The sequence below is a fragment of the Chiloscyllium punctatum genome, chromosome 11 (genome assembly GCF_047496795.1).
Source record: "Chiloscyllium punctatum isolate Juve2018m chromosome 11, sChiPun1.3, whole genome shotgun sequence".
Classification (NCBI taxonomy): domain Eukaryota; kingdom Metazoa; phylum Chordata; class Chondrichthyes; order Orectolobiformes; family Hemiscylliidae; genus Chiloscyllium; species Chiloscyllium punctatum.
In genome coordinates, this window is record NC_092749.1 from 12300703 (window position 1) to 12326809 (window position 26107).

The 26107-nt window shown below is 67.3% G+C and overlaps 2 protein-coding genes across 5 annotated transcripts in view; one reads left to right on the top strand and one right to left on the bottom strand.

Moving 5' to 3' along the window:
• Nucleotides 1-18784, bottom strand: part of pex3 (peroxisomal biogenesis factor 3) — a 55065-nt gene extending 36281 nt beyond the window's left edge. The window contains exon 1 of one of the 3 annotated variants that reach the window (XM_072580294.1): nucleotides 18669-18784. Coding sequence is in view for 1 of the 3 variants with exons in the window: in XM_072580293.1 (XP_072436394.1) it covers nucleotides 18262-18334 (73 nt within the window). In the remaining 2 variants the exon portion in view is untranslated. Of the gene's footprint in view, nucleotides 1-18261; nucleotides 18519-18622; nucleotides 18643-18668 lie in introns of those variants that run through there. The other 2 variants (XM_072580296.1, XM_072580293.1) reach the window with 2 other exon arrangements.
• The window catches only part of adat2 (adenosine deaminase tRNA specific 2), a 30971-nt gene continuing 23027 nt past the window's right edge, over nucleotides 18164-26107 (top strand). Inside the window, exon 1 of one of the 2 annotated variants that reach the window (XM_072580298.1) lies at nucleotides 18164-18278. Coding sequence is in view for 1 of the 2 variants with exons in the window: in XM_072580297.1 (XP_072436398.1) it covers nucleotides 18937-18939 (3 nt within the window). In the remaining variant the exon portion in view is untranslated. Of the gene's footprint in view, nucleotides 18279-18809; nucleotides 18940-26107 lie in introns of those variants that run through there. The other variant, XM_072580297.1, reaches the window with a different exon arrangement.

The window sequence follows — 26107 nt, forward strand, 5'->3', positions numbered from 1 at the left end:
AACACCCCCCCTCTCCTTCCCTCTCAACACCCCCCCCTCCACCCCTCTCCCTCTCCACACCCCCACCCCCTCTCCCTCTCCACACCCCCCCTCTCCCTCTCAACACCCCCCCCTCCCTCTCTCAACACCCCCCCCTCTCCCCTCTCAACACCCCCCCTCCCCTCTCCTCCCTCACACCCCACCCTCTCCCCCTCACACCCCCCCTCTCCCCTCTCGACACCCCCCCTCTCCCCCTCTACACCCCAGCCCTCCCCTCTCCCCTCGACACCCCCCTCCCCTCTCCCCCTCGACACCCCCAGCCCTCCTCTCCCCCTCGACACCCCAGCCCCTCTCCCCCTCGACACCCCAGCCCTCTCCCCCTCGACACCCCAGCCTCCTCCCCCTCGACACCCCAGCCCCCTCCCCCCCTCCTCCCCCTCGACACCCCAGCCCTCCCTCTCCCCCTCGACACCCCAGCCCTCCCCTCTCCCCCTCGACACCCCAGCCCTCTCCCCCTCGACACCCCCAGCCCTCCCCTCTCCCCCTCGACACCCCAGCCCTCCCCTCTCCCCCTCGACACCCCAGCCCTCCCCTCTCCCCCTCGACACCCCAGCCCTCCCCTCTCCCCCCTCGACACCCCAGCCCTCCCCTCTCCCCCTCGACACCCCAGCCCTCCCCTCTCCCCCTCGACACCCCAGCCCTCCCCTCTCCCCCTCGACACCCCAGCCCTCCCCTCTCCCCCTCGACACCCCAGCCCTCCCCTCTCCCCCTCGACACCCCAGCCCTCCCCTCTCCCCCTCGACACCCCAGCCCTCCCCTCTCCCCCTCGACACCCCAGCCCTCCCCTCTCCCCCTCGACACCCCAGCCCTCCCCTCTCCCCCTCGACACCCCAGCCCTCCCCTCTCCCCCTCGACACCCCAGCCCCTCCCCTCTCCCCCCTCGACACCCCCAGCCCTCCCCTCTCCCCCTCGACACCCCAGCCCTCCCCCTCTCCCCCTCGACACCCCAGCCCTCCCCTCTCCCCCTCGACACCCCAGCCCTCCCCTCTCCCCCTCGACACCCAGCCCTCCCCTCTCCCCCTCGACACCCAGCCCTCCCCTCTCCCCCTCGACACCCCAGCCCTCCCCTCTCCCCCTCGACACCCCAGCCCTCCCCTCTCCCCCTCGACACCCCAGCCCTCCCCTCTCCCCCTCGACACCCCAGCCCTCCCCTCTCCCCCTCGACACCCCAGCCCTCCCCTCTCCCCCTCGACACCCCAGCCCTCCCCTCTCCCCCTCGACACCCCAGCCCTCCCCTCTCCCCCTCGACACCCGCCCTCCCCAGCCCTCCCCCTCTCCCCCCTCGACACCCCAGCCCTCCCCTCTCCCCCTCGACACCCCAGCCCTCCCCTCTCCCCCTCGACACCCCAGCCCTCCCCTCTCCCCCTCGACACCCCAGCCTCCCCTCTCCCCCTCGACACCCCAGCCCTCCCCTCTCCCCCTCGACACCCCAGCCCTCCCCTCTCCCCCTCGACACCCCAGCCCTCCCCTCTCCCCTCGACACCCCCAGCCCTCCCCTCTCCCCTCGACACCCCAGCCCTCCCCTCTCCCCCTCGACACCCCAGCCCTCCCCTCTCCCCCTCGACACCCCAGCCCTCCCCTCTCCCCCTCGACACCCCAGCCCTCCCCTCTCCCCCTCGACACCCCAGCCCTCCCCTCTCCCCCTCGACACCCCAGCCCTCCCCTCTCCCCCTCGACACCCCAGCCCTCCCCTCTCCCCCTCGACACCCCAGCCCTCCCCTCTCCCCCTCGACACCCCAGCCCTCCCCTCTCCCCCTCGACACCCCAGCCCTCCCCTCTCCCCTCGACACCCCAGCCCTCCCTCTCCCCCTCGACACCCCAGCCCTCCCCTCTCCCCCTCGACACCCCAGCCCTCCCCTCTCCCCCTCGACACCCAGCCCTCCCCTCTCCCCCTCGACACCCCAGCCCTCCCCTCTCCCCCCTCGACACCCCAGCCCTCCCTCTCCCCCCTCGACACCCCAGCCCTCCCCTCTCCCCCTCGACACCCCAGCCCTCCCCTCTCCCCCTCGACACCCCAGCCCTCCCCTCTCCCCCTCGACACCAGCCAGCCCCTCCCCCCTCTCCCCCTCGACACCCCAGCCCTCCCCTCTCCCCCTCGACACCCCAGCCCTCCCCTCTCCCCTCGACACCCAGCCCTCCCCTCTCCCCCTCGACACCCCAGCCCTCCCCTCTCCCCCTCGACACCCCAGCCCTCCCCCTCTCCCCCTCGACACCCCAGCCCTCCCCTCTCCCCCTCGACACCCCAGCCCTCCCCTCTCCCCCTCGACACCCCAGCCCTCCCCTCTCCCCCTCGACATCCCCCAGCCCTCCCCTCTCCCCCTCGACACCCCAGCCCTCCCCTCTCCCCCTCGACACCCCAGCCCTCCCCTCTCCCCCTCGACACCCCAGCCCTCCCCTCTCCCCCTCGACACCCAGCCCTCCCCTCTCCCCCTCGACACCCCAGCCCTCCCCTCTCCCCCTCGACACCCCAGCCCTCCCCTCTCCCCCTCGACACCCCAGCCCTCCCCTCTCCCCCTCGACACCCCAGCCCTCCCCTCTCCCCCTCGACACCCCAGCCCTCCCCTCTCCCCCTCGACACCCCAGCCCTCCCCTCTCCCCCTCGACACCCCAGCCCTCCCCTCTCCCCCTCGACACCCCAGCCCTCCCCTCTCCCCCTCGACACCCCAGCCCTCCCCTCTCCCCCTCGACACCCCAGCCCTCCCCTCTCCCCTCGACACCCCAGCCCTCCCCTCTCCCCCTCGACACCCCAGCCCTCCCCTCTCCCCCTCGACACCCCAGCCTCCCCTCTCCCCCTCGACACCCCAGCCCTCCCCTCTCCCCCTCGACACCCCAGCCCTCCCCTCTCCCCCTCGACACCCCAGCCCTCCCCCTCTCCCCCTCGACACCCCAGCCCTCCCCTCTCCCCCTCGACACCCAGCCCTCCCCTCTCCCCCTCGACACCCCAGCCTCCCCTCTCCCCCTCGACACCCCAGCCCTCCCTCTCCCCTCGACACCCCAGCCCTCCCCTCTCCCCCTCGACACCCCAGCCCTCCCCTCTCCCCCTCGACACCCCAGCCCTCCCCTCTCCCCCTCGACACCCCAGCCCTCCCCTCTCCCCCTCGACACCCCAGCCCTCCCCTCTCCCCCTCGACACCCCAGCCCTCCCCTCTCCCCCTCGACACCCCAGCCCTCCCCTCTCCCCCTCGACACCCCAGCCCTCCCCTCTCCCCCTCGACACCCAGCCCTCCCCTCTCCCCCTCGACACCCCAGCCCTCCCCTCTCCCCTCGACACCCCAGCCCTCCCCTCTCCCCCTCGACACCCCAGCCCTCCCCTCTCCCCCTCGACACCCCAGCCCTCCCCTCTCCCCCTCGACACCCCAGCCCTCCCCTCTCCCCCTCGACACCCCAGCCCTCCCCTCTCCCCCTCGACACCCCAGCCCTCCCCTCTCCCCCTCGACACCCCAGCCCTCCCCTCTCCCCCTCGACACCCCAGCCCTCCCCTCTCCCCCTCGACACCCCAGCCCCTCCCCTCTCCCCCTCGACACCCCAGCCCTCCCCTCTCCCCCTCGACACCCCAGCCCTCCCCTCTCCCCCTCGACACCCCAGCCCTCCCCTCTCCCCCTCGACACCCAGCCCTCCCCTCTCCCCCTCGACACCCCAGCCCTCCCCTCTCCCCCTCGACACCCCCAGCCCTCCCCTCTCCCCCTCGACACCCAGCCCTCCCCTCTCCCCCTCGACACCCCAGCCCTCCCCTCTCCCCCTCGACACCCCAGCCCTCCCCTCTCCCCCTCGACACCCCCAGCCCTCCCCTCTCCCCCTCGACACCCCAGCCCTCCCCTCTCCCCTCGACACCCCAGCCCTCCCTCTCCCCCTCGACACCCCAGCCCTCCCCTCTCCCCCTCGACACCCCAGCCCTCCCCTCTCCCCCTCGACACCCCAGCCCTCCCCTCTCCCCCTCCTCCCCCCTCGACACCCCAGCCCCTCCCCTCTCCCCTCGACACCCCACCCCTCCCCTCTCCCCCTCGACACCCCAGCCCCTCCCCTCTCCCCCTCGACACCCCACCCCTCCCCTCTCCCCCTCGACACCCCACCCCCCTCTCCACTCCCCCTCTCCCCCTCGACACCCCACCCCCTCCCCTCTCCCCCTCGACACCCCCACCCCCTCTCCACTCCCCCCCACCCCCTCTCCACTCCCCCCCACCCCCTCTCAACACCCCCCCCACCCCCCCTCTCCCTCTCAACACCCCCCCCCACCCCCTCTCACCTCTCAACACCCCCCCCCCACCCCCTCTCCACAACCCCCCCCACCCCCTCTCCCTCTCAACACCCCCCCCACCACCCCCTCTCCCTCTCAACACCCCCCCCCACCCTCCCCTCTCCCCTCTCAAACACCCCCCCCCCACCCCCTCTCCCTCTCAACACCCCCCCCCCACCCCCTCTCCCTCTCAACACCCCCCCCCCACCCCCCTCTCCCTCTCAACACCCCCCCCCACCCCCTCTCCCTCTCAACACCCCCCCCCACCCCCTCTCCCTCTCAACACCCCCCCCCCACCCCCTCTCCCTCTCAACACCCCCCCCCCCACCCCCTCTCCCTCTCAACACCCCCCCCCCCCACCCCCTCTCCCTCTCAAACACCCCCCCCCCACCCCCCTCTCCCTCTCAACACCCCCCCCCCACCCCCTCTCCCTCTCAACACCCCCCCCCCCACCCCCTCTCCCTCTCAACACCCCCCCCCCACCCCCTCTCCCTCTCAACACCCCCCCCCCACCCCCTCTCCCTCTCAACACCCCCCCCCCACCCCCTCTCCCTCTCAACACCCCCCCCCACCCCCTCTCCCTCTCAACACTCCCCCCCCCACCCCCTCTCCCTCTCAACACCCCCCCCCACCCCCTCTCCCTCTCAACACCCCCCCCCCACCCCCTCTCCCTCTCAACACCCCCCCCCCACCCCCTCTCCTCTCAACACCCCCCCCACCCCCTCTCCCTCTCAACACCCCCCCCCACCCCCTCTCCCTCTCAACACCCCCCCCACCCCCTCTCCCTCTCAACACCCCCCCCCACCCCCTCTCCCTCTCAACACCCCCCCCACCCCCTCTCCCTCTCAACACCCCCCCCACCCCCTCTCCCCTCTCAACACCCCCCCTCTCCCTCTCCCTCTCAACACCCCCCCTCTCCCTCTCAACACCCCCCTCGACACCCCACCCCTCCCCTCTCCCCCTCGACACCCCACCCCACCCCTCTCCCCCTCGACACCCCACCCCTCCCCCTCGACACCCCACCCCTCCCCTCTCCCCCTCGACACCCCACCCCTCCCCCTCGACACCCCACCCCTCCCCCTCGACACCCCGCCCCTCCCCTCTCCCCCTCGACACCCCACCCCCTCTCCACTCCCCCCCACCCCCTCTCCGCACCCCCCACCCCCTCTCCCTCTCAACACCCCCCCACCCCCTCTCAACACCCCCCCACCCCCTCTCCCTCTCAACACTCCCCCCACCCCCTCTCAACACCCCCCCCCCACCCCCTCTCCCTCTCAACACCCCCCCCCACCCCCTCTCAACACCCCCCCCCCACCCCCTCTCCCTCTCAACACCCCCCCCCCACCCCCTCTCCCTCTCAACACCCCCCCACCCCCTCTCCCCTCTCAACACCCCCCCCACCCCCTCTCAACACCCCCCCCCCACCCCCTCTCCCTCTCAACACCCCCCCCCCACCCCCTCTCCCTCTCAACACCCCCCCCACCCCCTCTCCCTCTCAACACCCCCCCCCCACCCCCTCTCCCTCTCAACACCCCCCCCACCCCCTCTCCCTCTCAACACCCCCCCTATCCCTCTCAACACCCCCCCTCTCCCTCTCAACACCCCCCCTCTCCCTCTCAACCACCCCCCCCTCTCCCTCTCAACACCCCCCTCGACACCCCACCCCTCCCCTCTCCCCCTCGACACCCCACCCCACCCCTCTCCCCCTCGACACCCCGCCCCTCCCCCTCGACACCCCACCCCTCCCCTCTCCCCCTCGACACCCCACCCCTCCCCCTCGACACCCCACCCCTCCCCCTCTCCCTCTCAACACCCCCCCACCCCCCTCTCCCTCTAAACACCCCCCCCCCACCCCCTCTCCCTCTCGACACCCCCCCCACCCCCTCTCCTCTCGACACCCCCCCACCCCCTCTCCCTCTCGACACCCCCCCACCCCCTCTCCCTCTCGACACCCCCCCCACCCCCTCTCCCTCTCGACACCCCCCCACCCCCTCTCCCTCTCGACACCCCCCCCACCCCCTCTCCCTCTCGACACCCCCCCCACCCCCTCTCCCTCTCGACACCCCCCCCACCCCCTCTCCCTCTCGACACCCCCCCCACCCCCTCTCCCTCTCGACACCCCACCCCTCCCCCTCGACACCCCACCCCTCCCCTCTCCCCCCTCGACACCCACCCCTCCCCCTCGACACCCCGCCCCTCCCCTCTCCCCTCGACACCCCACCCCCTCTCCACTCCCCCCCACCCCCTCTCCGCACCCCCCCACCCCCTCTCCCTCTCAACACCCCCCCACCCCCTCTCAACACCCCCCCACCCCCTCTCCCTCTCAACACCCCCCCCACCCCCTCTCAACACCCCCCCCCCACCCCCTCTCCCTCTCAACACCCCCCCCACCCCCTCTCAACACCCCCCCCCCACCCCCTCTCCCTCTCAACACCCCCCCCCCACCCCCTCTCCCTCTCAACACCCCCCCACCCCCTCTCCCTCTCAACACCCCCCCCACCCCCTCTCCCTCTCAACACCCCCCCCCACCCCCTCTCCCTCTCAACACCCCCCCCACCCCCTCTCCCTCTCAACACCCCCCCCCACCCCCTCTCCCTCTCAACACCCCCCCCACCCCCTCTCCCTCTCAACACCCCCCCCCACCCCCTCTCCCTCTCAACCCCCCCCACCCCTCTCCCTCTCAACACCCCCCTCTCCCTCTCAACACCCCCCTCGACACCCCACCCCTCCCCTCTCCCCCTCGACACCCCACCCCACCCCTCTCCCCCTCGACACCCCACCCCTCCCCCTCGACACCCCACCCCTCCCCTCTCCCCCTCGACACCCCACCCCTCCCCCTCGACACCCCACCCCTCCCCTCTCCCCCTCGACACCCCACCCCTCCCCCTCGACACCCCGCCCCTCCCCTCTCCCCGCGACAACCCCACCCCTCCCCCTCGACACCCCGCCCCTCCCCTCTCCCCCTCGACACCCACCCCCTCTCCACTCCCCCCCCACCCCCCTCTCCACACCACCCCACCCCCTCTCCGCACCCCCCACCCCCTCTCCCTCTCAACACCCCCCCCCACCCCCTCTCCCTCTCAACACCCCCCCCCACCCCCTCTCCCTCTCAACACCCCCCCCCACCCCCTCTCCCTCTCAACACCCCCCCCCACCCCCCTCTCCCTCTCAACACCCCCCCCCACCCCCTCTCCCTCTCAACACCCCCCCCACCCCCTCTCCCTCTCAACACCCCCCCTCTCCCTCTCAACACCCCCCCTCTCCCTCTCAACACCCCCCTCGACACCCCACCCCTCCCCTCTCCCCTCGACACCCCACCCACCCCTCTCCCCCTCGACACCCCCACCCCTCCCCCTCGACACCCCACCCCTCCCCTCTCCCCCTCGACACCCCACCCCTCCCCCTCGACACCCCACCCCTCCCCTCTCCCCCTCGACACCCCACCCCTCCCCCTCGACACCCCGCCCCTCCCCTCTCCCCCTCGACACCCCACCCCCTCTCCACTCCCCCCCACCCCCTCTCCGCACCCCCCACCCCCTCTCCCTCTCAACACCCCCCCACCCCCTCTCAACACCCCCCCACCCCCTCTCCCTCTCAACACCCCCCCCCCACCCCCTCTCCCTCTCAACACCCCCCCACACCCCCCTCTCCCTCTCAACACCCCCCCCCACCCCCTCTCCCTCTCAACACCCCCCCCCACCCCCTCTCCCTCTCAACACCCCCCCCACCCCCTCTCCCTCTCAACACCCCCCCACCCCCTCTCCCTCTCAACACCCCCCCACCCCCTCTCCCTCTCAACACCCCCCCCCACCCCCTCTCCCTCTCAACACCCCCCCCACCCCCTCTCCCTCTCAACACCCCCCCCCCACCCCCTCTCCCTCTCAACACCCCCCCCCACCCCCCTCTCCCTCTCAACACCCCCCCTCTCCCTCTCAACACCCCCCTCGACACCCCACCCCTCCCCTCTCCCCCTCGACACCCCACCCCACCCCTCTCCCCCTCGACACCCCACCCCTCCCCCTCGACACCCCCACCCCTCCCCTCTCCCCCTCGACACCCCACCCCTCCCCCTCGACACCCCACCCCTCCCCTCTCCCCCTCGACACCCCACCCCTCCCCCTCGACACCCCGCCCCTCCCCTCTCCCCCGCGACACCCCACCCCTCCCCCTCGACACCCCGCCCCTCCCCTCTCCCCCTCGACACCCCACCCCCTCTCCACTCCCCCCCCACCCCCTCTCCACACCCCCCCACCCCCTCTCCGCACCCCCCACCCCCTCTCCCTCTCAACACCCCCCCCCACCCCCTCTCCCTCTCAACACCCCCCCCCACCCCCTCTCCCTCTCAACACCCCCCCCCACCCCCTCTCCCTCTCAACACCCCCCCCCACCCCCTCTCCCTCTCAACACCCCCCCCCACCCCCTCTCCCTCTCAACACCCCCCCCCCACCCCCTCTCCCTCTCAACACCCCCCCCCCACCCCCTCTCCCTCTCAACACCCCCCCCACCCCCTCTCCCTCTCAACACCCCCCCTCTCCCTCTCAACACCCCCCCTCTCCCTCTCAACACCCCCCCTCTCCCTCTCAACACCCCCCCTCTCCCTCTCAACACCCCCCTCGACACCCCACCCCTCCCCTCTCCCCCTCGACACCCCACCCCACCCCTCTCCCCCTCGACACCCCACCCCTCCCCCTCGACACCCCACCCCTCCCCCTCTCCCCCTCGACACCCCACCCCTCCCCCTCGACACCCCGCCCCTCCCCTCTCCCCCTCGACACCCCACCCCCTCTCCACTCCCCCCCACCCCCTCTCCGCACCCCCCACCCCCTCTCCCTCTCAACACCCCCCCACCCCCCTCTCAACACCCCCCCACCCCCTCTCCCTCTCAACACCCCCCCCACCCCCTCTCAACACCCCCCCCCCACCCCCTCTCCCTCTCAACACCCCCCCCCCCACCCCCTCTCCCTCTCAACCCACACCCCCCCCCCACCCCCTCTCCCTCTCAACACCCCCCCCACCCCCTCTCCCTCTCAACACCCCCCCCACCCCCTCTCCCTCTCAACACCCCCCCCACCCCCTCTCAACACCCCCCCACCCCCTCTCCCTCTCAACACCCCCCCCACCCCCTCTCCCTCTCAACACCCCCCCCACCCCCTCTCCCTCTCAACACCCCCCCCACCCCCTCTCCCTCTCAACACCCCCCCCCACCCCCCTCTCCCTCTCAACACCCCCCCCCACCCCCTCTCCCTCTCAACACCACCCCCCCCACCCCCTCTCCCTCTCAACACCCCCCCCACCCCCTCTCCCTCTCAACACCCCCCCCCACCCCCTCTCCCCTCTCAACACCCCCCCCCCACCCCCTCTCCCTCTCAACACCCCCCCTCTCCCTCTCAACACCCCCCTCGACACCCCACCCCTCCCCTCTCCCCCTCGACACCCCACCCCTCCCCCTCGACACCCCACCCCTCCCCTCTCCCCCTCGACACCCCACCCCTCCCCCTCGACACCCCGCCCCTCCCCTCTCCCCCCTCGACACCCCACCCCTCCCCCTCGACACCCCCGCCCCTCCCCTCTCCCCCTCGACACCCCACCCCCTCTCCACTCCCCCCCCACCCCCTCTCCACACCCCCCCACCCCCTCTCCGCACCCCCCACCCCCTCTCCCTCTCAACACCCCCCCACCCCCTCTCAACACCCCCCCACCCCCTCTCCCTCTCAACACCCCCCCACCCCCTCTCAACACCCCCCCACCCCCTCTCCCTCTCAACACCCCCCCCACCCCCTCTCAACACCCCCCCACCCCCACTCCTCTCAACACCCCCCCACCCCCTCTCCCTCTCAACACCCCCCCCCCACCCCCTCTCCCTCTCAACACCCCCCCCCACCCCCTCTCCCTCTCAACACCCCCCCCACCCCCTCTCCCTCTCAACACCCCCCCCACCCCCTCTCCCTCTCAACACCCCCCCCACCCCCTCTCCCTCTCAACACCCCCCCCCCCCCACCCCCACCCCCTCTCACACCCCCCCCACCCCTCTCCCTCTCAACACCCCCCCCACCCCCTCTCCCTCTCAACACCCCCCCCACCCCCCTCTCCCTCTCAACACCCCCCCCACCCCCTCTCCCTCTCAACACCCCCCCCACCCCCTCTCCCTCTCAACACCCCCCCCACCCCCTCTCCCTCTCAACACCCCCCCCCCACCCCCTCTCCCTCTCAACACCCCCCCCACCCCCTCTCCCTCTCAACACCCCCCCACCCCCTCTCCCTCTCAACACCCCCCCCACCCCCTCTCCTCTCAACACCCCCCCACCCCCTCTCCCTCTCAACACCCCCCCCACCCCCTCTCCCTCTCAACACCCCCCCCCACCCCCTCTCCCTCTCAACACCCCCCCCCCCCACCCCCCTCTCCCTCTCAACACCCCCCCACCCCCCTCTCCCTCTCAACACCCCCCCCCACCCCCTCTCCCTCTCAACACCCCCCCACCCCCTCTCCTCTCAACACCCCCCCACCCCCTCTCGACACCCCCCCACCCCCTCTCGACACCCCACCCCTCCCCTCTCCCCCTCGACACCCCTCCCCTCTCCCCCTCGACACCCCTCCCCCTCTCCCCCTCAACACCCCTCCCCCTTAACACCCCTCCCCCTCAACACACCCCACTCCCTCCACAACCCCCCCACTGCCCCCTCTCCACACCCCCCATCCCTCCACACCCCCCCCACTGCCCCCTCTCCACACCCCCCCTCCCTCTCTCAACACCCCCCCCGCTGCCCCGTCTCCACACACCCCCCTCCTCCACCCCCCCCACTGCCCCGTCTCCACACCCCCCCCTCCCTCCACCCCCCCGCCCACTCTCTCCACCCCCCTCTCCACCCCCCCCGCCCACTCTCCACCCCGCCCCCCCTCCACCCCCCCGCCCACACTCCACCCCTCCCCCTCACTCTCCACCCCCCCCTCCACCCCCCCGCCCACTCTCCACCCCCCCCCTCCACCCCCCCGCCCACTCTCCACCCCGCCCCCCTCCACCCCCCGCCCACACTCCAACCCTCCCCTCACTCTCCACCCCCCCCCCTCCACCCCCCCGCCCACTCTCCACCCCCCCCTCCACCCCCCCGCCCACTCTCCACCCCCCCCCTCCACCCCCCCGCCCACTCTCCACCCCCCCCTCCACCCCCCACCCCCCCCTCCACTCTCCACCCCCCTCTCCACCCCCCCGCCCCCTCCCCACACCCCACCCCCCCGCCCACTCTCCACCCCCACCCACTCTCCACCCCCCCGCCCACTCTCCACCCCCCCCACTCTCCACACCACACCGCCCACTCTCCACCCCGCCCCACCCCCCCGCCCACTCTCCACCCCCCCCACCCCCCCTCCCACTCTCCACCCCCCCCCACCCCACTCTCCACCCCCCCCTCCACCCCCCCGCCCACTCTCCACCCCCCCCTCCGCCCCCCTGCCCACTCTCCACCCCCCCCTCCGCACCCCCGCCCACTCTCCACCCCCCCCTCCGCCGCCCCCCCCGCCCACTCTCCACCCCCCCCTCCGCCCCCCCGCCCACTCTCCACCCCCCCCCTCCGCCCCCCCGCCCACTCTCCACCCCCCCCTCCGCCCCCCCGCCCACTCTCCACCCCCCCCCTCCGCCCCCCCGCCCACTCTCCACCCCCCCCCTCCGCCCCCCCGCCCACTCTCCACCCCCCCCCTCCACCCCCCCGCCCACTCTCCACCCCCCCGCCACTCTCCACCCCCCCCCTCCACCCCCCCGCCCACTCTCCACCCCCCGCCCACTCTCCACCCCCCCCTCCACCCCCCCGCCCACTCTCCACCCCCCCCTCCACCCCCCCGCCCACTCTCCACCCCCCCCTCCACCCCCCCCTCGCACTCTCCACACCCCACCTCCCTCCACCCCCCCGCCCACCCTCCCGCCCACTCTCCACACCCCACCTCCCTCCACACCCCCCCCTCTCTCCACCCCCCTCTCCACCCCCCTCTCCACCCCCCCGCCCCCCTCCACCCCCCCGCCCACACTCCACCCCCCCCTCCACCCCCCCGCCACACTCCACCCCCCCCTCCACCCCCCCGCCCACTCTCACCCCCCCCCTCCACCCCCCCGCCCACTCTCCACCCCCCCCCTCCACCCCCCCGCCCACTCTCCACCCCCCCCCTCCACCCCCCCGCCCACTCTCCACCCCCCCCTCCACCCCCCCTTCACCCCCCACCCCCCCCCTCCCACTCTCCACCCCCCCTTCACCCCCCACCCCCCCCTTCACCCCCCACCCCCCCCTCCACCCCCTCTCCACCCCCCCCTCCACCCCCCCGCCCACTCTCCACCCCCCCCCCACCCCCCCGCCCACTCTCCACCCCCCCCACCCCCCCGCCCACTCTCCACCCCCCCCTCCACCCCCCCGCCCACTCCTCCCCACCCCCCCGCCCACTCTCCACCCCCCCCCTCCACCCCCCGCCCACTCTCCACCCCCCCCCTCCACCCCCCCGCCCACTCTCCACCCCCCCGCCCACTCTCCACCCCCCCCCTCCACCCCCCCGCCCACTCTCCACCCCCCCCCTCCACCCCCCGCCCACTCTCCACCCCCCCCCCTCCACCCCCCCGCCCACTCTCCACCCCCCCGCCCACTCTCCACCCCCCCCCTCCACCCCCCCGCCCACTCTCCACCCCCCCCTCCGCCCCCCCGCCCACTCTCCACCCCCCCGCCCACTCTCCACCCACCCCTCCACCCCCCCGCCCACTCTCCACCCCCCCTCCACCCCCCGCCCACTCTCCACCCCCCCCTCCACCCCCCCGCCCACTCTCCACTCCCCCCTCCACCCCCCCGCCCACTCTCACTCCCCCTCCACCCCCCCGCCCACTCTCCACCCCCCCCTCCACCCCCCCGCCCACTCTCCACCCCCCCCCTCCACTCCACCCCCCCGCCCACTCTCCACCCCCCCCCTCCACTCCACCCCCCGCCCACTCTCCACCCCCCCCCTCCACTCCACCCCCCCGCCCACTCTCCACCCCCCCCTCCACCCCCCCGCCCACTCTCCACCCCCCCGCCCACTCTCCCACCCCCCCCTCCACTCTCCACCCCCCCTCCACCCCTCCGCCCACTCTCCACCCCCCCCTCCACCCCCCCGCCCACTCTCCACCCCCCCTCCACCCCCCCCGCCCCCTCCCCACACCCCACCCCCCCGCCCCACTCTCCACCCCCACCCACTCTCCACCCCCCCGCCCACTCTCCACCCCCCCCACTCTCCACCCCCCCCCGCCCACTCTCCACCCCCCCCCCCACCCCCCCTCCACCCCTCCGCCCACTCTCCACCCCCCCCTCCACCCCCCCGCCCACTCTCCACCCCCCCACTCTCCACCCCCCCCCGCCCACTCTCCACCCCCCCCCCCTCCACCCCCCCGCCCACTCTCCACCCCCCCCTCCACCCCCCACCCCCCCTCCACTCTCCACCCCCCTCCTCCCACCCCCCCGCCCCTCCCCACACCCACCCCCCCGCCCACTCTCCACCCCCACCCACTCTCCACCCCCCCGCCCACTCTCCACCCCCCCCACTCTCCACCCCCCCCGCCCACTCTCCACCCCCCCCCCACCCACTCTCCACCCCCCCCCTCCACCCCCCCGCCACTCTCCACCCCCCGCCCACCCCCCCGCCCACTCTCCACCCCCCCCGCCCACCCCCCCGCCCACTCTCCACCCCCCCTCCACCCCCCCGCCCACTCTCCACACCCCCCTCCACCCCCCCGCCCACTCTCCACCCCCCGCCCCCTCTCCACCCCCCCCGCCCCCTCCCCACACCCCACCCCCCCGCCCCCTCTCCACACCCCCACCCCGCCCCCTCTCCACACCCCCACCCCGCCTCCTCTCCACACCCCCCACCCCGCCCCCTCTCCTCACCCCCCCGCCCCCCTCTCCTCACCCCCCCCGCCCCCTCTCCACACCCCCCCGCCCCCTCTCCACACCCCCACCCCGCCTCCTCTCCACACCCCCACCCCGCCTCCTCTCCACACCCCCACCCCGCCCCCTCTCCTCACCCCCCCCGCCCACTCTCCTCACCCCCCCCGCCCACTCTCCACCCCCCCCACTCTCCACCCCCCCCCGCCCACTCTCCACCCCCCCCCACCCACTCTCCACCCCCCCCCCTCCACCCCCCCCCTCCACCCCCCCGCCCACTCTCCACCCCCCCGCCCACCCCCCCGCCCACTCTCCACCCCCCCCCCGCCCACCCCCCCGCCCACTCTCCACCCCCCCCTCCACCCCCCCGCCCACTCTCCACCCCACCCTCCACCCCCCCGCCCACTCTCCACACCCCCCTCCACCCCCCCGCCCACTCTCCACCCCCCGCCCCCTCTCCACACCCCCCCCCTCTCCACCCCCCCGCCCCCTCCCCACACCCCACCCCCCCCGCCCCCTCTCCACACCCCCACCCCGCCCCCTCTCCACACCCCCACCCCGCCTCCTCTCCACACCCCCACCCCGCCCCCTCTCCTCACCCCCCCGCCCCCTCTCCTCACCCCCCCGCCCCCTCTCCACACCCCCCCCGCCCCCTCTCCACACCCCCACCCCGCCTCCTCTCCACACCCCCACCCCGCCTCCTCTCCACACCCCCACCCCGCCCCCTCTCCTCACACCCCCGCCCCTCTCCTCACCCCCCCCGCCCCTCTCCACACCCCCCCGCCCCCTCTCCCCACCCCCCCGCCCCCTCTCCACACCCCCACCCCGCCTCCTCTCCACACCCCCCCCGCCCCCCTCTCCACACCCCCCCGCCCCCTCCCCACACCCCACCCCCCGCCTCCTCTCCACACCCCCCCCGCCCCCTCCCCACACCCCACCCCCCCGCCCCCTCTCCACACCCCCACCCCGCCTCCTCTCCACACCCCCCCGCCCCCTCTCCTCACCCCCCCGCCCCCTCTCCTCACCCCCCCCGCCCCCTCTCCACCCCCCCCGCCGCCCCCCTCTCCACCCCCCCCCGCCGCCCCCTCTCCACCCCCCCCTCTCCACCCCCCCGCCGCCCCCTCTCCACCCCCCCTCTCCACCCCCCCCGCCGCCCCCTCTCCACCCCCCCGCCCCCTCTCCACACACCCCCCCCGCCCCCTCTCCACCCCCCCTGCCGCCCCCTCTCCACCCCCCCCGCCGCCCCCTCTCCACCCCCCCTCTCCACCCCCCCGCCGCCCCCTCTCCACCCCCCCGCCCCCTCTCCACACACCCCCCCGCCCCCTCTCCACACCCCCCCGCCTCCTCTCCACACCCCCTCGCCCCCTCTCCACACACCCCCCCCGCCCCCTCTCCACACCCCCTCTCCACCCCCCCCCGCCCCCCTCTCCACCCCCCCCCGCCGCCCCCTCTCCACACCGCCTCTCCACCCCCCCCGCCGCCCCCTCTCCACACCCCCTCTCCCACACCCCCTCTCCACCCCCCCCCCCGCCCCCTCTCCACCCCCCCCCGCCGCCCCCTCTCCACACCGCCTCTCCACCCCCCCCCGCCGCCCCCCCTCTCCACACCCCCTCTCCACCCCCCCCGCCCCCTCTCCACCCCCCCGCCGCCCCCCTCTCCACACCGCCTCTCCACCCCCCCCCGCCGCCCCCCTCTCCACACCCCCTCTCCACCCCCCCCCGCCGCCCCCTCTCCACCCCCCGCCGCCCCCTCCCCACACCCCACCCCCCCCGCCCACTCTCCACCCCCACCCACTCTCCACCCCCCCGCCCACTCTCCACCCCCCCCACTCTCCACCCCCCCCCGCCCACTCTCCACCCCCCCCCACCCACTCTCCACCCCCCCCCCACCCCCCCCCTCCACCCCCCCGCCCACTCTCCACCCCCCCGCCCACCCCCCCGCCCACTCTCCACCCCCCCGCCCACCCCCCCGCCCACTCTCCACCCCCCCCTCCACCCCCCCGCCCACTCTCCACCCCACCCTCCACCCCCCCGCCCACTCTCCACACCCCCCTCCACCCCCCCGCCCACTCTCCACCCCCCGCCCCCTCTCCACACCCCCCCCTCTCCACCCCCCCGCCCCCTCCCCCACACCCCACCCCCCCGCCCCCTCTCCACACCCCCACCCCGCCTCCTCTCCACACCCCCACCCCGCCCCCTCTCCTCACCCCCCCGCCCCCCTCTCCTCACCCCCCGCCCCCTCTCCACACCCCCCCGCCCCCTCTCCACACCCCCACCCCCGCCTCCTCTCCACACCCCCACCCCGCCTCCTCTCCACACCCCCACCCCGCCTCCTCTCCACACCCCCCACCCCGCCCCCTCTCCTCACCCCCCCCGCCCACTCTCCACCCCCCCCACTCTCCACCCCCCCCCGCCCACTCTCCACCCCCCCCACCCACTCTCCACCCCCCCCCCTCCACCCCCCCCCTCCCACCCCCCCGCCCACTCTCCACCCCCCGCCCACCCCCCCGCCCACTCTCCACCCCCCCGCCCACCCCCCCGCCCCACTCTCCACCCCACCCTCCACCCCCCCGCCCACCTCTCCACCCCCCCGCCCACCCCCCCGCCCACTCTCCACCCCCCCGCCCACCCCCCCCGCCCACTCTCCACCCCACCCTCCACCCCCCCGCCCACTCTCCACCCCACTCTCCACCCCCCGCCCCCTCTCCACACCCCCCCTCTCCACCCCCCCCGCCCCCTCCCCACACCCCACCCCCCCGCCCCCTCTCCACACCCCCCACCCCGCCCCCTCTCCACACCCCCACCCCGCCTCCTCTCCACACCCCCACCCCGCCCCCTCTCCTCACCCCCCCGCCCCCCTCTCCACACCCCCACCCCGCCCCCTCTCCCCACCCCCCCGCCCCCTCTCCACACCCCCACCCCGCCTCCTCTCCACACCCCCCCCGCCCCCTCTCCACACCCCCCCGCCCCCTCCCCACACCCCACCCCCCGCCTCCTCTCCACACCCCCCCCGCCCCCTCCCCACACCCCACCCCCCCGCCCCCTCTCCACACCCCCACCCCGCCTCCTCTCCACACCCCCCGCCCCCTCTCCTCACCCCCCCGCCCCCTCTCCTCACCCCCCCGCCCCCTCTCCACCCCCCCTGCCGCCCCCCTCTCCACCCCCCCCCGCCGCCCCCTCTCCACCCCCCCCACTCCACCCCCCCGCCGCCCCCTCTCCACCCCCCCCGCCCCCTCTCCACACACCCCCCCGCCCCCTCTCCACACCCCCCCGCCTCCTCTCCACACCCCCCTCGCCCCCTCTCCACACACCCCCCCCCGCCCCCTCTCCACACCCCCTCTCCACCCCCCCCGCCCCCTCTCCACCCCCCCGCCCCCTCTCCACCCCCCCGCCCCCTCTCCACACACCCCCCCGCCCCCTCTCCACACCCCCCCGCCTCCTCTCCACACCCCCCCCCGCCCCTCTCCACCCCCCCCCGCCGCCCCCTCTCCACACCGCCTCTCCACCCCCCCCGCCGCCCCCCTCTCCCCGCCCCCTCTCCACCCCCCCCGCCCCCCTCTCCTCCACCCCCCCCCGCCCCCTCTCCTCCACCCCCCCCCGCCCCCTCTCCTCCACCCCCCCCGCCCCCTCTCCTCCACCCCCCCCCCCCGCCGCCCCCTCTCCACCCCCCCCCCCCGCCGCCCCCTCTCCACCCCCCCCCCCCCGCCGCCCCCTCTCCACCCCCCCCCCCCCGCCGCCGCCCCCTCTCCACCCCCCCCCCCCCCGCCGCCCCCTCTCCACCCCCCCCCCCCCGCCGCCGCCCCCTCTCCACCCCCCCCCCCCCCGCCGCCGCCCCCTCTCCACCCCCCCCCCCCCCGCCGCCCCCTCTCCACACCCCCCCCTCTCATTATTGCCGCGGGGGGGGTGAGGGTGTTCGCGGAGACGGCCGCCCGGATTCCAATGAACGAGCGGGCCGCCTCGGGCTGCAGAGGGATTCTCGGAGGGGACGGGGAAGACGATATCTGAATGAAAACCTCCCGGAGCGCGTTTCTGGCTCCCGCCCCCAACCTCCCTCATCTCCCGGGGTTCGGCGGCAGAGAACCCCGGCGCCGGAGCTGACATTACCTCCCAGCACGGCTCCGGCGAACAGGAATTTCCTTTTGTGGCGTTTGACGAAGCTCCAGACGGACCGCAGCATCTCGCCGGCGGGGAATGGGGGGGGGGGGGGGGGGGAGAGAAGCCTGAGAGCCGAGGCCCCAGCCCGGGGTGGGTGACACCCGGTAATCGAGGCTGAGCCGAGCCCGGGGCCTTTGGATTCTCTTCGAGCCCGAGGCCCAGGCTCCAGGCTCCGGGCTTTACCGCCTCCCGGGGCTCCCAGTGATTCCCCTCCCCCCGGCCCCTAGCAACAACACCCCGCGCCTTCCGTTCCGGTCTCAGTCCCCCCCCCCCCCTTTCACAGAAACCCACACAAATAAAATAAACACACATCAGGTTTGTTAACGTCGAGCCCCGTTGTTTTTTTCCCCACACACCTCCGTCGGCGAGTGTCGCGCGCCTCGGGTTTTATCATATTTTAATGAGGGGTGGGTTTTGTTTTTGTGAACGGGTTCGGGTTGTCGGCCGGAAGGTCCGTCCCGGAAAGGGCTCCGGCGGGTTCACCGCCGCGAGGAGGAGGAGGAGGAGGAGGAGGAGGCACGGTTTGAGGTTCCCGCCCCGGCCCCGCCATGGGGAAGGGGACGGAGCAGGATTCCAGCCGCCACAGAAACAGAGCGAGAGCAGTGGGTGGAGAGGGCGCTCACCATGGTGAGGGGGCTGATGATTGGGGTGAGGGGTGAGTGTGGTGATTGGGGCGGGGCGGACGGCCCAACCCAACCCAACCCAACCCCCCAACAGCGGGGTGTTGGGGGAGTAGACGGTGGGGTGTTTGGGTGTTGGGGGAGTAGACGGTGGGGTGTTTGGGTGTTTGGGGATGGGGCGGACAGTGGGGTGTGGGGACTGGGTGGGGTAGACGGCGGAGTGTTGGGGGTTTGAGGGTTGGGCGGGGTGGACAGCAGGGGGTTGTGCGGGGCGGGCGGCGGGGTGTTGGTAGTTGGGCGGGGTGGACGGTAGGGTGTTGGGAGTTGGGCGGGGCGCACGGCGGGGTGTTGTGCGTTGGGGGCGGACAGCAGGGTGTTGGGGGTTTGGCGGGGTGGACGGTAGGGTGTTGGGAGTTGGGCGGGGTGGACAGGGTGTTTGAGAGTTGGGCGGGGGCGGACGGCGGGGTGTTAGGGGTCAGGCGGGGTGGACAGCACGGTGTTTGGGGGTCGGGCGGGGCGGACGGCGAGGTGTTGGGGCGGACGGCAGGTTGTTGGGGGTGGGTGGGGCAGACGGCGGGGTGTTGGGGGGTGGGCGGGGCTGACGGCTTGGTGTTGTGCGTTGGGGGCGGACGGCAGGGTGTTGGGGGTTTGGCGGGGTGGACGGCAGGGGTTGGGGCGGACAGCGGGCTGTTGGGGGTTGGGGCGGACGGTGGGGTGTTTGGGTGTGGGCGGGGCGGACAGCGGGGTGTTGGGGTTGGGCAGGGCGGACGGCAGGGTGTTGGGTGCTAGGTATTGGGGGTTGGGCGGGGCGGACGGCAGGGTGTTGGGGGTGGGTGGGGTGGATGGGTTTGGGTATGGGGGGTGTTGAGAGTAGAGTTGCAAAATGGATTTGAGGAAGGATTTTGCAAGTTGGCGGGGTGTTAGGGAGGTGTTAATAAGGGGTGGGGGTGTATTGAAAGTTGGGTGGGAGAATGGTGTTGTTGAGAGGGGTATTAGCATTCATTTTGACAGGGCTAAAGAGCAGTGATGTACTGCTGAGGCTATATTAGGCTCTGGTCAGACTGCATTTGGAATACTGTGAGCAGTTCCAGGCCCCATATCTAAGTAAGGATATACTGGCCTTGGAGGGGGTCCAGAGGAGGTTTGCAGAAATGATCCCGGGAATAAACTGGCTTATCATGAGGAGTGGTTGAGGACTCTGGGTCTATGCTCGATGGAGTTTATGAAGATGAAAGGGTGATCTCATTGAATCTTACAGAATACTGAGAGGCCTGGATAGAGTGTACATGGAGAAGATGTTTCCATTAATAGGAGAGACTAGGATGTGAGAGCTCAACTGCAGAGTGAGGGGATGATTCTTTCCAACTGAGATGAGGAGTTTTCTCTCCCAGAGCGTGGTTAATCTGTCAAATTCATTGCTGCAGAAGGCTGTGGATCCAAGTCTCAGAATATATTTAAGACAGAGATAGGTTCTTGTTTAGACAGGGGATCAAGGGTTAAGGGGAAAAAGGTGATAGAATGGAGTTGAGAAACATATCAGGCATAATCAATGGAGGAGTAGACTCAATGGGCCAAATGGCCTAATTCTATTCTTGTATGTTAGAGTGTTCTGGATTAGAGAGTGGTGGGGATGTTGAGAATCATGAGAATGGTGGACAAGTATGTTGAGAGTTGTGGTTGGAGGGAGGAGTGGAAAATTTGCGCTCTCAATTTCTTTTCTTTTAATTTTTGTTTGCTGTCCAGTTTTGTACATTAGTTGACATTCCGGGTTTTCTGGATTTTTGGTTGAACCCTTCACCTTTAGAGGAACATTTTGACCGTGCACACTCACTATTAGCCTTTTTGAATGAATCCCACTGCTCTGATGTCGATATTCCTGCAAGTAGTAGCTTCCAGTCCACTTTGGCCAGATCCTGTCTTATATTTTAAAAAACCCTCCACTCCCCAAATTCTGAATCTTTACTTCCTGTCCATCTTTATCCTTTTTCATAATTACCTGAAGTCTTACTGAGTTATGGTCACCGTCACTAGAATGCTGTCCCACTGAGAGCTTTTTCTACTTGCCTGAATTTATTCCCTAACATTAGATCCAACACTGCCCTTCTCTTGTTGGATTATGAGTCCTAGTGTAAAAGCTCTTTTGGATACATTTTAAGAATTCGGATCCGTTCAACCCTTCCACACTTTGACTATCCCAGTTAGTATTGAGGTATTTGTAATCCCCTAGTATTATTACCCTATTATTTTTATACTTCTGATATTTACCTATATATCTGTCCATCTGTCTCTTCCTGACTGTTAGGAGATCCAAAGTACCCTCTCAGCAATATGACCTCAGTTGAAGAACTTTATGAAATATCATTCCTCCTTATTGCAGTAATTTACACCCCCTGTTTTCTTTTATGCTTGTCTGTGCAACAATGCTATTCTACCGCCACTCTGTCCCATCTCCTGCCAAATTAGTCTAAACGCCAACAGCACTAGGGCTGGAGAAAAACAGTGTGCACCTCCATCTCAGCCATAACACGGCCAAATATAAACTTAGTCACCATCTATCTACTGATCTGCATCTACGTGTTCCTTATGTTTTAAAGAAGTCAACGTAAAACAACTGTATATTCAAATCCCTCTCTATATGAACTGCTTGTTCTTCTGTAGAAGAACATGTGCATGGTTTCTCTGGCTACTGAGCACAGCATGCTCTGCTTAACCCCTTAATCACCAAAGGAAAGAAATAACAGGCTATTTAATTACTTATATCCAGCCACAAGTTTATATAAGTTGTTTGACCTGAAAAGTAGCAATCCATTATTTTCACTGAAATGTTTATGCTTGAATCATGAACGTCTTAAGTTTGACTACACAGCTAAGTGTATGTAAAGCATTAACCCTCACTTTGGGTAGAACGCTAAAAATCAAGCCCTGCTTTTCTGGAGTTATCACAAATGTTGAAGGTTTTCTAAAAGTACACCAAATTCCCCAATTTACCTGTCTTTTGGACCCAGGTTTCTGTACTTATTAAGAATGACTATTTATAATGTATGCTACATTACAAATAGTTTCTAACTACAGAAAAACAATTGTGAACTGTTAACAAATAAATTTACTAGGTTAAAAACTGTAACCTCTTTATATGTCCTACCAATACCCACATACAGACACAGATAAATGAAACATTGGTGACATGGGTGAAGGAAAAGACTGGGAAAATAGATCAACCGTCTTTGTTCACAGGGTTTGCTGAGATGATCCTTTTGACTTGTCAGGACATACTGCTTCTCGATCTTCTTTCTCCATGTACTTTCACTTGCAGGAGGCAGAGGGCAGTTAGTTAAGATTAGATTAAATTAGCTTCCCTACATTGTGGAAATAGGTCCTTTGGCCCAACTTGTCCAAACCAACCCTCTGAAGAGTAACCCACCCAGACCCATTTCTCTCTGACTAATGCACCTAACACTGTTAGTTACACTGTGGCCAATTTAGTATGGTCAATTCACCTGACCTGTACATCTTTGGATTGTGGGGGGGAAACCGGAGCACCCAGAGGAAACCCATGCAGACACGGGGAGAACATGCAAACTCCACACACAGTCGCCCAAATCGAACCTGGAACCCTGGTGCTGTGAGGCAGCAGTGTTAACCACTGAGCCACCGTGCCACCCCTGGATCCTGATCCTGATGCTTATGCCTGAAACATTGATTCTCCTGCTCCTCGGATGCTGCCTGAGATGCTGTGCTTTTCCAGCACTACACTCTCGACTCTGATCTCCAGCATCTGCAGTCCTCGCTTTCTCCAAAAAGGATAGATCTGTCCTTTTCAGAGAACCAATGGCATCTTCTTCATTTGTATCCACAAACTGTTTAGCTAACAAGGAGCCAATCACATTGTTGTTGACGGGCAGCAGGCATGTACAACTGATAATCGGTGACCATTTCATAGACAAATCAGCTACTTGTGGCCAGCAGAAGTCCACTTGTGCACATCTCTTGACTCCAGCTTATCTGTAACTAGGCTTCACCCATTGTTTGAACAAGCAGTTGTGTAAAAAGCACTTCCAAAGAGTGTCCAATAACTTGCTTTTAAAACGTGCAACAACTCCACAACAATCCCTCAATTATTAGAACAGTCCTTTTCTCATTCAGCAATCAATAAAATAGAAAGATGTGGTCTTAACAAAAATGTTCAGCTTCGAGATACTATTATTTATCTATATTATGGTATTCTTATACTACTATGACAGCATGTTGATCAGGAGAAATCTATTCCACAGCAATGCAATCCTGTTTTTAGAACTTGCAAGAATTTGCTAAACTTGTATTCACTAGTGATATTTACCTGAAGGAGCAAAGGTTGAGAGAGTATTCTCCTTGATGGGAAAAAGCTGGGATAGTTATAGAGATACCTGTAGTCTTGATTTTTCAAAGGCTGAATTTCAGGTAAAATACAACTACCAAATGTCATGTAGTGAATTTGTAGTTTTTGCATTATCTAATAATAGTCTGCTGAAAGGTGCAACATTAAATGAAAATTATCATGTAATTTCTCTGAACTATTGCAGTCAAATATATAATTTTCACCAAGTCCAAAAGATTACAATAAAGGTATATTCATTACAAGATTTCACATTGACATCATGCTTTTATGAAGATCAGCTATGGCATGATGAGATGTCAACATAATCTTTGTATTTATGAGCGAGTAACCAAGTTTGGTTTATGCTGATGTTTAGCTGCTGATTCACAGGTGAAATTACAGCATTAAGTTGAGTGTATGAATCAAAGCCTCAAACACACCCTGGGAGTCCTGGGCTTATGATTGACTCAAAATAGAGAAGGTTAATTTTTGAAGGAACTGAACAAGTCATAAGGCTTCATCAGCAACACAGAGTCAAATTGAAGCCTGGCAGGATGTGTTGTAAACTTCAGCTGAGCCATCTGCCCCCATACGTGGCAGATTGTTGTAAAGAAGGGCTGTGATCATATTCTGTAGTATCCAGGACAGTATTTAATCCTAAAGATTATATATGGTCATTTATCACCTTTGTATGAGTGAAAACTTGCTGTGTTTCCTATATCACCATCTGAATGATATTTGAGAACTACCCCATTTATTGTAACATACTTTGCAGTCCTCTGGAGTATATTGTGTGAACTTCTTTTAGGTCTTTTATTTGTGTTTGGGGGACCGGGCACCTCAGCTATGATGAGCTGGAATTTAGTGTTGCCATTTTGGGTTTGGTTTGGAATGTCAAGAACCATCAGTAGCAGGAGTGGGTTCAACTTGGAAAAGACTAAATCCTTCCTCTCCATTCTGCAAAATGTGAGCGTGAGGAAAGAAATCTAAAGGGAGCTTCAATGAAAATGTGCCTCCACATCAGGGTTGGCAGCCCAGAGTTTACTGCAATAATTCAAACAACATTCACTGAAATAGAATTGCAGTGCACCATTGATTATGGGAGAGATGAAAGGCACACAACAGACTCTTAGAAACAAAAACTGAAATCACTGGGAAAGAAAATCAGATCTGGCAGCATTGTGGAGAGAAACCAGAGTTAACATTTCAGGTCAAATGACCCTTTCTCAGAACAGGATATTGGATCTATCCCATAGATCCATCCTTTAGGCTTGTGTTGGAATCAGTGGCATGGCTCATGGGTGCTCTGTTGGAGTGGCCTACAGTCAAGGCTGGTCAATATTTACTGCTTCAGTTTCTGCATGTTTGTATATTCTGTGTCACTGCCCCAGAGGTAATTACCCTGATGCCCGTAGTGCAGATTAATCTGATTCAGTGAGGCAGGAGCCTGTTGGTGGACTGAGGTAGCTGAAATGTTTGATCAGCAAAGGCCCTCAGGCACCTGCATCGCTAGCACTTGGTGCTGAAGGAAGGCCCACCAAATACAACCAAAGCACTGCGCTCCCTCTAGTGTTCACAATCCCTCCTTCCTATTCGCTGCTTACGAAGGTGAATTGTTAAGCTTTGCTGAATAGTGGATACATATCGCACAAATTTAACTCCATCTCACGTTTCTTTCCTTCCTTCAAAATCGGGAGCTTGTACTTGGCGTAAAAGCTGAAAATCTGATTTTATGACGGAACACTGGATTTTGCAGCCATTCTACACCATTCCTGGAGCTATTGAATCTGCCTGCGTGTGATTCCAGGAAACCATTTGTCCTGTAATTCTAGGGCGGCCAACTGGTCGATCGCAGAGTCTCCTCCTGCCGCTCATGGGTCTTCCTCATTTTCATTGCATTCTCACCATCAGCCATTACATGAAAGAGGAGCCCCAAGAGATCAGCATTGGAAGATTCTGAGTCAGTTCTTTCAGAGTATTATTGAGGGTACATGCCTGTTGTCATGGTTGAAGTAGCCCTTTACATCCCCAGGATTGGTTGCCCTGACCAAAGCCAGTTCAAGAATATGCCTGCCACCCACCCGTGTGTTTCTGTTCATTTCTCAAAGACAGCAGCTAGGGAGACAGCAACTTTCCTGTCCACAGCTTTACCAGCCACACTGCCAACCAAGCTGACTAATCCCTCTCCAGAGATTCATTTTTTTGTGGATATGCCTTGCTGTATCTCTGAATAGAATTGACTTCCCACAACACACCAGGCATGATGAAGTGTTCACCACCCCAGTTGGAACTGCTTAGCATCCTTGGTCATCATCGCCTGGGGTTCATCTTTCTGAACCCAGGAAGACTCATTTTAATTTATTGTAGGCATTAACCCGAAATATTTTCTGTAAAGGTTTAAAACAAAACATTATATATAGGGGCACAGTCTTTTAAGTTTATCTCCTTCTGATGAAACAGCAAATACCGGGTTATCACCAGTCACTGCATTAAAGGGTTCTTGCAGTTCCCCCCTGTATCTCATACCTTTGCATATGTTGAAGTTTTGACAAAATGTAAGTGACTAACTATCAAGATCACACAATATTTCATATAGTTTTAGTTTGGAGCAGACAGTCTGGCTGTAATAACTCCCTGTTGTGGTTGTGTTCGCTGAGCTGGGAATTTGTGTTGCAGATGTTTCGACCCTGTCTAGGTGACATCCTCAGTGCTTGGGAACCTCCTGTGATGTTTCCTCCGGCATTTATAGTGATTTGTATCTGCCGCTTCCGGTTATAAGTTCCAGCTGTCCGCTGCAGTGGCCGGTATATTGGGTCCAGGT